Genomic DNA, 14,208 nt, shown 5'->3' with positions numbered 1-14,208 from the left:
TTGGACTATATTGTTCTCAACTGCTGTAGTATGATCCTCCTGATTTTTTGAGGCCATATAGACAAAAACTGCAAAATATGGTTTTACTCATTTTTTAATTTAGAACCACAAGTGTTGGACTGATCTATGGAATTCCTTTAATGATGTCTGCACAGCACCAAGCTGTCAGCACTACAAACATCATCCTAACTAGGTATTAGTTTCCATCATGGTCATTTAGTCTCGCCAGCAAATGTCTTTCCTCTGTCAACCTGTGGAAATGTAAGAGTCACTGTTGCCAAGAAGCATCAGTCAGACATCTTCATGATGCTCGGTTTTGAGAGGAGGCTGAGGTCACTGCTGTCTACAGCTACCTGAAAAGACATTGTAGAGAGGTTGGCGCTGGTCTCTTCTCACAAGTAATTAGGGATAGAGCAGGAGGGAATGGCCTCAAGCTGCAACTGAGCAGGTTGAGACTGGATATTAGGGAAAATTTCTTCACTGAAAGAGCGGTCAGGCATTGGAATGGGCTGCCCAGGAGGTGGCTGAATCACCAGCCCTAGATGGGTTTAAAGGTCATTTGGCTGTGGTGCTTGGGGATATGGTTTAGAGTAGGGTAGAGTAGGGTTATGGGTTGGACTTGGTGATCCTGAGGGTTTTTTCCAAGCTGAATGATTCTGTGATTCTGTCTTATCCTGAAGTTCAAAATGACTAACTTTTGCCTTAGTTCTCCTACTTAAGCATTTTTAAATGACAGAAGAAGATCTGCTGTGTGTTGGATTGATTCTTGTATGACAGACATAGAATCAACCAGGTTGGAAGAGACCTCCAAGATCATCCAGCCCAACCTAGCACCCAGCCCTAGCCAGTCAACCAGACCATGGCACTAAGTGCCTCATCCAGGCTTCTCTTGAACACCTCCAGGGACAGCAACTCCACCACCTCCCTGGGCAGCCCATTCCAATGCCAATCACTCTCTCTGCCAGGAACTTCCTCCTAACATCCAGCCTAGGCCTCCTCTGGCACAACTTGAGACTGTGTCCCCTTGTTCTATTGCTGGTTGCCTGGCAGAAGAGGCCACCCCCCACCTGGCTACAATGTCCCTTCAGGTAGTTGTAGACAGCAATGAGCTCTGCCCTGAGCCTCCTCTCTCTAGGCTGCACACCCCCAGCTCCCTCAGCCTCTCCTCATAGGGTTTGTGTTCCAGGCCCCTCACCAGCTTTGTTGCTCTTCTCTGGACACCTTCCAGCACCTCAACATCTTTCTTGAATTGAGGAGCCAGAACTGGACACAGCACTCAAGGTGTGGCTTGACCAGTGCTGAGTACAGGGGCAGAAGAACCTCCCTTGTCCTACTGGCCACACTGTTCCTGATGCAGGCCAGGATGCCATTGGCTCTCTTGGCCACCTGGGCACACTGCTGGCTCATCTTCAGCCTACTGTCTACCAGCACCCCCAGGTCCCTTTCCTCCTGGCTGCTTTCCAGCCACTCAGTCCCCAGCCTGTAGTGCTGCTTGGGGTTATTGTGGCCAAAGTGCAGAACCCTGCACTTGACCTTGTTAAATGTCGTCTCATTGGCCTCTGCCCACCCATCCAGCCTGTCCAGGTCCCTCTGCAGGGCTCTCCACAGTCATAGGATTTTCCCAATGCCGTCACTTTTTCTTTCTGTCTTCATACAGATTGGAGAAAGCTGCTTTAGGTTGACTTGTACTTGTACATGGCGTTAAACCCCCTGAATTTTACTTTGAAGTGTATGGAATTGCAGCTGATAGACGTTCAGAGCACAATAGCTGGGTTTTAAACTTGGCATAGAAAGAAAAAGTGAAAGCTTTGCTTTGCAGGCAGCTGCTCTTACACAGGGTCACTGTCATAAGTGAGAGAGCCTCTGGCAAAGCAGCTCTGCCGTGTTCCTCTGCAGGCTCTGGCACGGGGGTATACGTAGGAGTTCAGAGCTCTCACGTCTCGCACACAACTTTGTTTTGCTCCAAAGCACTTCTTTAAAGTCTCCTGTCCTTAGCCTTTTTATGGTCCCAGTCCTTTCCATAACCAAGGCAGGTTCTCTTTCTTTCCAGCTCGTTGAACATGCAGTTGCAACACTCTTTTGAATCAGAGCTGTCGCCTTTGAAACCCTGAAAAGGTCTTAACTCGGTGTGCACAAAGCTTGGCGAGTCGAGGTGCTTGTGTCTGCAGTTCCCAAAGGCATCACATCCACAACAGTTAAAGAAATGAAAGAGAGTTCTTGGGAATTTCCCTTTATTCCTGTTCTTCTGGTCTGGGGTGATGTCAGTGAGCAGACCCTGCAGTCCTCACAGGACCGGACCCTGCTGGCTTTATCCAGCCTGCATTCATTCAGGTAGTGCTCCCAACCCAGCGGCCTGAAGCAGAAAAAGCAAGCACAGTATCACAGTATCACCAAGGTTGGAAGAGACCTCACAGATCATCAAGTCCAACCCTTTACCACAGAGCTCAAGGCCACACCATGGCACCAAGTGCCACGTCCAATCCTGCCTTGAACAGCTCCAGGGACGGCGACTCCACCACCTCCCCGGGCAGCCCATTCCAGTGCCCAATGACTCTCTCAGGGAAGAACTTTCTCCTCACCTCAAGCCTAAATCTCCCCTGGCACAGCCTGAGGGTGTGTCCTCTTGTTCTGGTGCTGGCCACCTGAGAGAAGAGAGCAACCTCCTGGCCACAACCACCCCTCAGGTAGCTGTAGACAGCAATAAGGTCACCCCTGAGCCTCCTCTTCTCCAGGCTAACCAATCCCAGCTCCCTCAGCCTCTCCTTGTAGGGCTGTGCTCAAGGCCTCTCCCCAGCCTTGTCGCCCTTCTCTGGACATGCTCAAGCATCTCAATGTCCCTCCTAAACTGGGGGGCCCAGAACTGAACACAGTACTCAAGGTGAGGTCTAAGCAGTGCAGAGTACAGGGGCAGAATGACCTCCCTGCTCCTGCTGGCCACACCATTCCTGATGCAGGCAATGCTCCTCTAAATCAACACTGGCAGTGATTCAGCTGCCACAAGCTGGAGCCTTCAGCAGGACAGAGTGGGCATGGCTCCAGGTGTGTCAGTGGGGTGTCCCACTGATACCAGCAGAGGGAAGGAGCACTTCTTTTGAGCCTTTCATAGCTGTGCTTCTTCCATTTAAGGGAGAAAGCATAACACGTGCTGAACTCCAGCTCCCAAAGCCAGTGGAAACCCAGCCAGCAGTCAGCAAGTGCTGCCAGGGAGCTCTCAATGTGAAGCACTGTAATAGCAAAGGTCTTGAATGACTAAGATTCTTGAAAGCCTTGGTCAGTATCAGAAACAGTTTCCAACTGGGCAAAGTACAATATTTTCCCTCTGCTTTTTATGAATGGCTGGATAGGGTTGTTCTGGAGTCAAGAATCCTCTGAGAAAGCCATTCATAAAAATATCAACAAAACAAACACACAAAACCTCCCAATTTTCTAAGTCCAGTCTGAAGCCACTGGATGCCAGAGGCTGGGAAAACATGCTGGCAGCTTGAGCCCCAGCTATCACTGAAAGTATTCAAGGGGCTTTTTGGTGGTCTGAAAAGTATGAAGTGCTGTGTAGAAGGGCAGCTGGCAGAATTACTGTGACACATACTAGGCAGGAAGCCAGAGCTGGCCTCGTTTCAGACATTGTCTTTCCTCTCATTGAAGTGTCAGGACCTAATTCATGGAAAATTTGGTGAGTTGGCAGCTCTTTCAGGAGGTTTCATTGAGCTACAGTGTGTGAGAGTCACATGAATGCAGAGTGCACAGCCAAAAATCCATGAGGATTTCTGAGCAGCAGAAACCAGTCAGCCTCTGAGAATGTGTGTGGATTTCATGCGGTTTGGGAGCAAACACATGTACAGGTGTAACCAGCAGGCAGAAAAGGGAAACTCAAGTGGGAATGCAGCAGTGGCAGACTACTGAAGAACCCAATGAGTTCTGTAATGACAGGGGCTTCCTTTGAAACAAATCATTCCTTTGTCTGAAGGCAGCAAATGTCCATGAATGAGGTCAGGGCTTGCAGTCCACCTGGAGAGGGCATCAATTAAACGCCTCGCTAATAGCATCTCCATCACAAGGACGTTCAGTGGAAAAGGATCCAGCCTGAAGTTGAGATTTTCTTCTCTCTTTTTTTTCCTCTCTTGTTTGGATTTGAGGCCAGAATTTGGAGCCTGAGGCACAGGAAACTGCTGAATCAGAACAACAACAACAACAACAAAAAACCCAACCTGAAAAATAAACAAAGCATCTCTTGTTAAAATGGGATGCTTGTGGTGGGCAGCCTGAGTTGAATCAGTTACATTTAATTTACGTTCCCATTGATCCTTCCCACTGAAATACTGCTCTGAAAGGCCAGTTACACTAAACTGTTTATTCAGAAATAATCCAGTTACTTCCTACTACACTCTCATGAAAATCAGGGACAAATATATTGGCTTCTGCCCAAGCAAGGCGCTAAGATCAAGGCTGGAATTAGGAATAGGCAGGAAGGAAGGACAGGAAGAAAATCATTGGGTGCCATTCATATACTTTGAAAACAGAAAGTCCTGGCAGGGAGGAGGCAGCAGCTTTGCCCCACAGAAGTAAGAAAAGCCCTTTTGTGCTCTTGGTCTGAGGATTTCATCCTTTATCTGTGGTCTTATGGGTCCATGCTGCTAGCACCCACCTCACCTGGGCAGTGGTGGTTTATATTTAGCTAGGCCTGTGTTAGTTCCTTAATCAGTACTCCTCCTCCTCAGCAGGGTGTGGATGAAGGGCACTGGCACCTCAGTGGGTTTCCTGACCTGTTCAGGGACTGTTTCCCATTCCTACGTGGAAGCAGCCAGGAAGGAAATTTGCTGAGGAGCCCATGGCTGTGCCATCAGATTCTGCAAAGGAGGTTGTAGCCAGGTGGGGTTCGGTCTCTTCTCCCAGGCACCCAGTGACAGAATGAGGGCACACAGTCTCAAGCTGTTCCAAGGGAGGTTTAGGTTGGATATTAGGAAAAAATTCTTTGCAGAAAGAGTGATTGGCCATTGGAATAGGCTGCCCAGGCAGATGATGGAGTTGCACCTCTGGAAGTGTTTAAAAAGATGTGGCACTTGGTGCCATGGTTTATTTAGTTAGATGGTGTTAAGTAATAGGTTGGACCTGATCATCTCAAAGGTAATTTCCAGCCCAGTCAATTCTGTGATTCTGTATTCAGCTTAGGCTGGCAGGCAGCCTCTGGCTCTCCCTGCTTATGCATTCCACCAGCTCTCCACCAGCCCAGTGATGGCAATCCCTGGAGTCACATCAGCAGGGTCAGCATTGCCTTCGTACAGCTGGAGGTCTCAAAACAGAGACTGCAAGGGCTGGAGGTGCTGCCCATCCCAGCCAGGAGGCTTTGGCAAGGATGGCTTTGCTCAGGTCAGAGGCCCTGGCTCAGGAATCGGGCTGTGTGTCACTCACATCTCTGTCTGAGCCATGCTTCTGCTCATGGCCAGGGGGCAGGGCTTTTCCACAGCAGGACATTCTACTCACAGCTGAAAGAGTGTGGAAAGCATGAAGACAGCAAAATCTAGTGTAAAAATTAGGCCTCTCTTACAGTCTAATGCAGTAAAGTGAACCTAGCAGAGCTGAAAGACATAACATAATAAAATAAGGTCACAGATAAATGTAGGAGAGGCTGAATATGAGACCTGGGTATGTTCATCACTGTTTCTGAGTGTGATCTTTGCCTGTGTTTTATTTCTATTGCTGAAAACATTTCTCTCAGCATCTGTGAAATCCCAGTTAAGTGACCTCAGTGAATTTTGTTCCTCACCATGCTTCTGTTTTCCTTTCCAGCCTCAACAAGTGGTTCAAAAGAAGCCTGCTCAGGTAAGAAAAGCTAATTTAAGTTCTTTGGACTACCTTAAGTTGAATACTTCTTCAGTATTCAAACTGGTCTTCTTTACTGTAACAAAGTGAAAGGAACTACATGAATCATATGGGCTGGGGGGACAGCTAGACACAACCACCAGGAAAATTCACCTCCTGGTCTTTGGGAAGGAGAAGAGGAAGCAGTGGGTGGTGCTTGCTCAGAAATGTCCTTTCTCTGCATTGCCCTCTTGTGATGATAATGCATGCACACATGCACCCACCCAGTCTGAGCCTGTGTGTTCTAAGCAGGGATCATTGGGGATGGCTTACAGCAAGGAGGGGGAACAGATATAAAACCACTGGGCAAAAGGAGTTTCAAAGTGAACTTCTGTGGCATGGTGCTATTATTGATTACCTTGGACAAAGTGCAAGCTAGAATAACATGAAGCCAGGCTAACACTACCATTGCAATCACCTCCATTTTCTTTCCCCAGCCTGTCCTGTGTTAAAAAAATCCACACACTTCAGCCTCTCTGTGACGTAGGCACCAGCAGAGAAAAAGCCTGTGAGAGCAGGTCCATCCTCACTTGGTGGAGTCCATGGGCTGTGCTACTGCACCTCAGTGAATGTCAAGTCAAGAGTGTCAAGGCTCCATTGCTTTTCTAGAGAGATGTCTGCTTTTGGAAGGGAAAAATACTTTTTTGGGGGTTTCACTTTAGGGGTTTAATACATTATTGTCCAGTGTGCATTGTTGTGATGCATACTGTAACCTGAATTAAGAGCTGTGGGACAAGAGACAGAAAACCCCCTAGCTGTGAGATGGAGGTGTGAAACGATGTAACTCTCAAAGGCATCTGCAGGAATCGAGTTTCTGCAGAAGAGATCAATACAGTCATGGCAACGATGAATCCATAGCCCTGGCAATTGTATTAATGTCTCTGAATGGTGGAGGTAAGGTGAAGCATGAACGTTAGTAGTATTTTCAAGTGAGGTATGTTTTGTAAGGAGAGGTAATGTCTCTTACTAGGCCATCTCATGCAAGAAACACATCGGTTCCCAAGGACTTAGATCTATAACCTTCTGGCTACACCACACAATTCAAAACATACCAGCTTGTTCTGACAGGTCTCGCTTGGATCCTTCAACTGTTGCAGCTGCAATTGGGCTATTCCAGCTACAAGATAATAGTAAATCTGTTGGTGTGCACAAAGCCAGCCATTTCCTCCATGGCACTTAAGGAAGCTTAAAGACTGCTGTGTGAAGGAGGCCAAATCCAGGAGGCAAAAACTTCCAGGATGCTGTTCATGTTGGAATTTCCACTGGTACACAGCAGAGCTCATCCCCACCAGGGTCAGTAAGATGAAGGGGTCTATAGTTGATGCTAGAAGCCATTGCTGCCAGTGGCACCTATGGTGCAACTAGAGCTCTGACTGCCCCAGGCATGTACTGCTGAGGTGTTTTATTCAAGCAGTGATCAGAGTGCAAACCCTAGTGCAAGGAAGGAAGAAATGGCTGGGACTGAGGCTGGGCTGGAGTGTGGGAGGACAAAAGTCAGACCTGGGACTCTGCCTTTTGGTAGCAGTACAAAGTAATGATAGATTTAACTGAAGCACCAGGGTTCCCTGTATGGATCTTCCTGTCCTTCTTTCCTGGAGCAGTGATTCCAGTGTGAATGCCATAGAGTGTCTGAGCCAGCTGGATGCAGCCACTGCTGCCTAGTGCCTCAGCAGCATCTCTGTGGCCTGAAACAGAGAGAGGAAAGGAGGCCCCTTGACATTTCCATTAGTAATGGAAGTGTTTGTATAGCAAATGAGAAGGCATGAAAGAATGCATGAAAGGAGAGAGAAAGCTTTCTGGAAATGCCACCATCACGACATGACTAGTAAAATGATGCTCTTTATTTATGTGCCATGGCTTCTTCTGAAATTCCAAGGGGTGTTCAGTGAAGTCATTGAGTTGTCTTTAACCCTTCCTGGTTTTAATAGATCCTCCTCCCACATGTTTGCTAGCACAACATTGCAGTTTTACTGGATGTGGATGTGTGGCAGAGAACAAAAATTACCTCTGTAGCAAGTGCTCATGACAGTGTCTTCCTGAAGCTGAAACAGGGAGAAGGTGGATCAGGAGCTTCATGCTGATGGGTTTCACTGCAGTCTTGTTGCCTTTCTTCATTTTTCTTTCATACTACTGAATTTGCCTTTAAAGAGGGAGGTTCAGTCTCAGAATTAACAAGAACATGAGCTCAGGCAGGCTTCCTAATCTGAGCTGTCTAAGGAAATAGTGATAAATTATATAAACATGGGGACTACATGGAAGTTCATGGAGGATAATGTAAACCTTACTGCATTCAGAGGAATCTTTTTCTTTTCCATCTGTTTCCTTCAAAATATTCTCCCAGATGGCTTTAGCATGTGGCAGTCTGGATTAAGTTAGAAATGTATCCTTTCTGCATCAGTGGAGACTGCAAGAGAGAGATTACAGTTGGGAACTGCTGTGTAAGGGTGTGATGCTACCCCAGCCTGCTTTGGTAAAAGTGACACAAACTCTTGGTTAGGTTTCACCCCTCAGTGCTTTCCCATGCTTTGAGTTTCGGGTGTATTCTCAGAGATATCTGTGAGCATTAGTCTGTTGCCATTAGTCTTGCTGCTGCTAGTGCCTGTGCTGCTTGCCTTTCTGTTTGCAAAAATGTAGAAGCAGCAAGACCAGATTTTGTGACTAACAGCTCTGTTCCCATCACTTGCTTCTCAGATGTTGAGCATTGTGCAGAGTTCTGCCGTGCTCTAGGTCTCTTTATGGATATTTGCTGTCCAGTTTAGGGCCATACAGATGGTTATATAAACTTCTGTCATGTCTTCAAACATCCACAGAGCTCTGAAGATTTACCATGACACAGATGGTAAATGCAGCAGTAAAATCCAGTGGAAATCTTCAGAACATACAAACTTCTATATACACAACCACTAGGAAAATTCCTGTCCCACTCTTTGGGAAGGAGAGGAGGAAGCAGTGCATGCAGTTTACTCACAATATGCCCTCTTTCTGCATTTAAACACTTGAAATACTGTGGTCTGTACACATCTTTATGGTATGAGAATGAACATCATTCTCACATCAGTATGTGAGGGGAAATGAGGAAAATCATCACCAGTCTAACTGCTTGACGTTGGATAAGCTCAGCAGTTTCACCTAAACATGTGCCTAAACCTCAAAACCAAGATGCTCCTTTGAAATCAACTCTGTCTACAAAGAATGGACAGCCAGATCTTAGGGTCACAGTGTAGTATTATTCTTACTGAGGTGTGCAGATAGGCAGTCTGAGGAGAAATAGAAATTCCTCCATTTCTTTATTTTTACACTATTTAGAATCACAGACTGTCAGAGCTTGAAGGAAACCAAAGGATCATTTAGCCCTCTGCCACGGGCAGGGACACCTCACACTACATCAGGTTGCCCAGAGTCACATTCAGTCTGGCCTTAAAAACATCCAGGGCTGGAGCTTCCACCACCCACCTGGGCAGCTTGTTCCAGTGTCTCACCATTCCTATGGTGAAGAACTTCTTCCTAACATCTAATCTAAATCTCCCCTCCTGTAGCTTGGAATCATTCCCCCAGTCCTATCACTACCTGACACTTAGGAAGTCCCTCCCCAGCTTTCTTGTAGGCTCCCTTCAGAGACTGGAAGGCTACAATTAGGTCTCCTCAGAGCCTTCTCTCTCCAGGCTGAACAGCCCCAACTCTCTCAGTCTGTCTCCATAGGAGAGGAGTTCCAGCCCTCTGATCATTCTCGTGGCCCTTCTCTGGACACACTCCAGCACGTCCAGATCTTTCCTGTAACAGGGGCTCCAGGACTGGACACAGTACTCCAGGTGGGGTCTCACAAGAGCTGTGTAGAGGGGGAGAATCACCTCCCTCAACCTGTGAGCGCAGGACAGCTCTTAGAACATCTTCTTACAATCTCTTTGAGAGATCTTAAGGTGTGAAATCCTTGCAAATGTTTTGTATCTGACTCTTGGCAGGCAACACCTCAGTCAGAGTGTATTTGAGTGTAAATTGCATTGTAGTTGCTTTTAAAACAACATTGAAAAGGAGAAATTGAACACACAGCCCAACCAAAAAAAGTGAAACTTGAAAAGTGTGCTTTTGTACAGGAAGCAAAATGTCAGCTTGCTGGAGCTTTTTCTCCCATTACTCATTTCCTACTCTTCCCTTTTAATTAGTCAGTTACCAGGGGTGTCCCCCAGGGCTCAGTGCTGGGGCCTCTTCTCTTTAGTGTCTGTATCAGTGATCTGGGTGTGGGGATTGAATGCACCCGCTCTAAGATTGCAGGTGACAGCAAGCTGGATGCCTGTGTCCATCTGCTCGAGGGTAGGGAGGCTTTGCAGCAGGACCTGGGCAGGTCAGACTGATGGCCAAGGCTAACTGTGTGAAGTTTAACAAGGCCAAGTGCTGGGTCCTGCACCTGGGTCACAACAACCCCATGGTAAGCTACAGACCGGGGGATGTGTGATCAGAAAGCTGAGACTAGGAGAGGGTCCTGGGGGTATTGTTTGACAGTCGACCCAGTTGACTGGGCAGTGTAACCAGGTGGCCAGGAAAGCCAATGGCATCCTGGCTTGGACTGGAAACACAGTGGCCAGCAAGAACAGGGGGTGACCATCCTGCTGTGCTCAGCACTGGTGAGGCCACACCTCAGTACTGTGTTCAGTTCTGGGCCCCACACTATGAGAAGGACATTGAGGTTCTGGAGTCTGTCCAGAGAAGGGCAAGGAGGCTGGCGAAGGGCCTGGAGCACCTGAACTACAAAGAGGGGCTGAGAGAGCTGGGAGTATTAAGTCTGGAGAAGAGGAGGCTGAGAGGACACCTCATTGCTCTCTACAACTACCTGAAGGGAGGTTAGAGTGAGGAGGGTGCAGCCTCTTCTCCTTGGTGTCAAGTGACAGGACCAAACAAAATGGTTTCAAGCTGCACCAGAGGAGGCACCTGCTGGATGCTAGAAAGTCTTTCTTTACAGAGAAGGTTCTCAAACACTGGAATGGACTGCCCAGTGCAGTGGTGGAGTCATCATCCCTGGCGGTGCTTAAGCAGTGTGTGAACCCAGCACTTAGAGATGGTTTAGGATTAACTCTTGGGTGCTGAGCCAAACGCTCCCAAGAGAGAGGTGTCCTTTGTGCCACTTGCTGAACTACAGCACCAACCTCTCCAGAAGGTCCTTTCAGGTAGCTGTAGACAGTGATGAGTCTCCCTCAGCCTCCTCTTTTTCAAACTAAACAGTCCCAGCTGCCTCAGTCACTCTTCATCAGATTTGTTCTCCAGGCCCTTTCCCAGCTTCATTGCCCTCCTCTGCACTCACTCCAGCACCTCAACATCTCTCATGTATTGAGGTGCCCAAAACGGAACACAGTACTCAAGGTGTGGCCTCACCAGCTCCAAGTTCAAGAGGATAATCACCTTCCTACTCCTGCTGGACACAGCATTTCTGATGATATCCAGAAAATTGAAACTACCAGAAGAATCAGCCTCTGGACCTAACAGCAACAAAACCATCTTTGCTAATCAGCATATACCTCACATGAGGTGTGTCAGAAGGTATGGAGAAAGTGCTCTTCCCTGAGAGCTGCTCATAAAGGCTTGGCATCTTTCACAGGCAGCATCCTTGTTGTTCCTCCACACTCGGCTGAAATCACTGCAAGATGCCTTATTTCCTGACATAAATATTGCTAGTAGATACTCCAGGGACATAATCCAGCTCATCTGCTGCACTGAAAAACAGGGCACATGAGCCTTCTTGCTAGCTAGTTCTGGCAATGGCTGCATCTTTGCCGTGCCAGTTCAGGACCATGTAAATTCTGTTGCAAATTAAATGAGAGGTGCTGCAATGGATGTGGGATAAGTTATCAAAATTAAAGTTGAGACAGATGAAAATACTTTTTTTTTTTTTTTCCCCACTCTGCTAAAGAAGTTGCTGGGATAGTCAGTTCTAGAATTTGTGTATACCAGCACCATTGCTGGTAGCACAAAAAGCATTATCTAGGGAAAAGAGCAATATGCTCAGCCCTTGACTACTGATGTATGTCTTTAAACATCTTCTGGAAGGAAGTCATAAGAAGCCAATGCCATATTTTATTCTGAGGTTTCCATGACATTGAGGAATTTTATAAGGTTCCCATGCTGCCCAAAGCAACAGTCTTGGAACAGAAGAAGAATAAGAAGCATTTCACAACTTCTCTATCAGTCACTGTGGAGCTTTTGTGGAATTTGATAAATTCACTTTACAAAATCACAGAACATTAGAAGTTGGAAGGGACCTCCAGAGATCATTGAGTACAACCTCCCTGCCAAAGCAGGATACCCCAGGGTAGTCCACACAGGAATGCTGGTTTTGAAAGTCTTCAGAGAAGGAGACAGCCTCTCTGGGCAGCCTGTTCCAGTGCTCTGTCTCCCTCACTGTAAAGAAGTTTCTCTTCATGTTGAGATGAAACCTTTTGTGTTCTGGTTTGTGTCCATTGTTCCTCGTCTTATTACTGTGCGCCACTGGAGAGAGCTTGGCCCCCTCCACTTGACACCCACCCCTCAGATATTTATAGATATTGATCAGATCCCCTCTGAGTCTTCTCTTCTCCAGACTAAACAGCCCCAGGGCTCTGAGTCTCTCTTCACAGGGGAGATACTCTCATTCCCCAGTCATCCTCATGGCTCTCTGTTGGACTGTCTAGCAGATCCCTGTCTCCCTTGAACTGGGGAGCCGAAAACTGGACATAGTTCTTTTAAATTACTGCTGCCATGCTAACCTGGAATCATCATAGAATCATAGAATCAACCAGGTTGGAAGAGACCTTCAAGCTCATCCAGTCCAACCTATCCCCCAGCCCTGTCCAGTCAACCAGACCATGACACTAAGTGCCTCATCCAGGCTTTGCTTGAACACTTCCAGGGATGGTGACTCCACCACCTCCCCGGGCAGCCCATTCCAATGCCAATCACTCTCTCTAGGAAGAACTTCCTCCTAACATCCAGCCTATACTTTCCCCCTGGCACAACTTGAGACTGTGTGCCCTTGTTCTGTTGCTGGTTGCCTGGGAGAAGAGACCAACCCCCACATGTCTATAACCTCCCTTCAGGTAGTTGTAGACAGCAATGAGGTCCCCCCTGAGCCTCCTCTTCTCCAGGCTAAACAACCCCAGCTCCCTCAGCCTCTCCTCATAGGGTTTATGTTCCAGGCCCCTCACCAGCTTTGTCACCCTTCTCTCACACCAAAGAAGGGAAAAAGCCACTTAAATTGCCTACCTGGCTGTCAGGCATTGCCACACTCCCATCACCATAGCAAACTATCCCATGGACCCTGCTTCAGCAGGATCCCCATGGCACAAATGTTAAGTTCTTAATGAAGTCTGCTCTAGCAGATGGTGAGCGTCACCGTGATGAAGTTCTGCTGCTGCTGTCATTCTTGTAACACATTTCTGGGAATGCCAGGATGTTTGCAGGAAGTGTTGACCAAAATTCCTCTTTAGAAATGATAAAAAGTACAGCTCAGCCATTTAGTTCTTGCTTTGCCTCTGCTGTGGTCAGCATAGTCCCATCGCTCAGGGCTGGTCTCTGATCTCAGGTTTGGAGAGTTCTTTGCCACACACCAGCCATGGGAAAAGAGAAGGAGAGAAATAAAAAAAATATGAATCACCCACATTTTGCCTGAATTCAGATCTCAGATTTCCCACATCCTGGGTTTTAATTTCTCACAGAGGTACCAATGGTTGATCTCATGGCAGGATTAGTGGGAAGAAAAATGAGAGCTCCATTGAAACCAGACTTGAGTCGGGAAGGAAGGGACATGTGAGCTCTAGGACCTGGGAGATATCAGGTTCAGGGCAGTGAATGGCTTCTACTCCCTCCCCTTCCCTCATTCTCATGCTTGTTTTGAAGCAAAATGTGGAAGCTGAAGTCAGAACAAAGAGACAGTTAAAGTATGTTAGGCAACACGCCCATCACTTTAATAGTCTCCTGAGAACTGTGTTATATATGAGGCATTAACTGTAATTTATATTAGTATTTCTTCTGTTTAAGAAGAGGAGAGTAAATTAATATTGAGGTATAAATTGCAGTTAATCTGTCATGGGCTTAAAATAAAACATGTTCTGAACACACTCTTCCACCATCATACCTTTTCTGGTTTGGTTATAGATATATAGATGTAGAGAGAGAGAGAGATGTGTTCAACTGGAAAAGAAGCTGCCATAGAAGTATCTCTAATCAAAAGGAAATAATCACTATCTGTTAAGCTGGACAGCCTCACTCACTTGGAGTCAGACTACCCTGTCTAGGGAAAGAAAAACCTTTGCCCTGTGATAGGATGAGTTGTGCAGAATTGCACAGATCCTTAGCGCTTGGAAGGGACCTCCAGAGATCATTGAGTCC

At 47.1% G+C, this 14,208-nt stretch overlaps 1 protein-coding gene across 3 annotated transcripts in view; it reads left to right on the top strand.

The window, feature by feature from the left end:
* Positions 1-14,208, top strand: part of HMGA2 (high mobility group AT-hook 2) — a 119,059-nt gene that overhangs the window by 89,416 nt on the left and 15,435 nt on the right. For all 3 annotated transcript variants that reach the window (XM_064141986.1, XM_064141985.1, XM_064141987.1), the window contains exon 4: positions 5,785-5,817. In XM_064141986.1, coding sequence (XP_063998056.1) covers positions 5,785-5,817 — 33 coding nt within the window. The remainder of the gene's footprint in view (positions 1-5,784; positions 5,818-14,208) is intronic.

The sequence above is a fragment of the Pogoniulus pusillus genome, chromosome 4, assembly GCF_015220805.1.
Source record: "Pogoniulus pusillus isolate bPogPus1 chromosome 4, bPogPus1.pri, whole genome shotgun sequence".
Lineage (NCBI taxonomy): Eukaryota > Metazoa > Chordata > Aves > Piciformes > Lybiidae > Pogoniulus > Pogoniulus pusillus.
The sequence above is the reverse complement of the archived record's forward strand: the minus strand, read 5'-3'. Positions and strand labels throughout refer to the sequence as shown.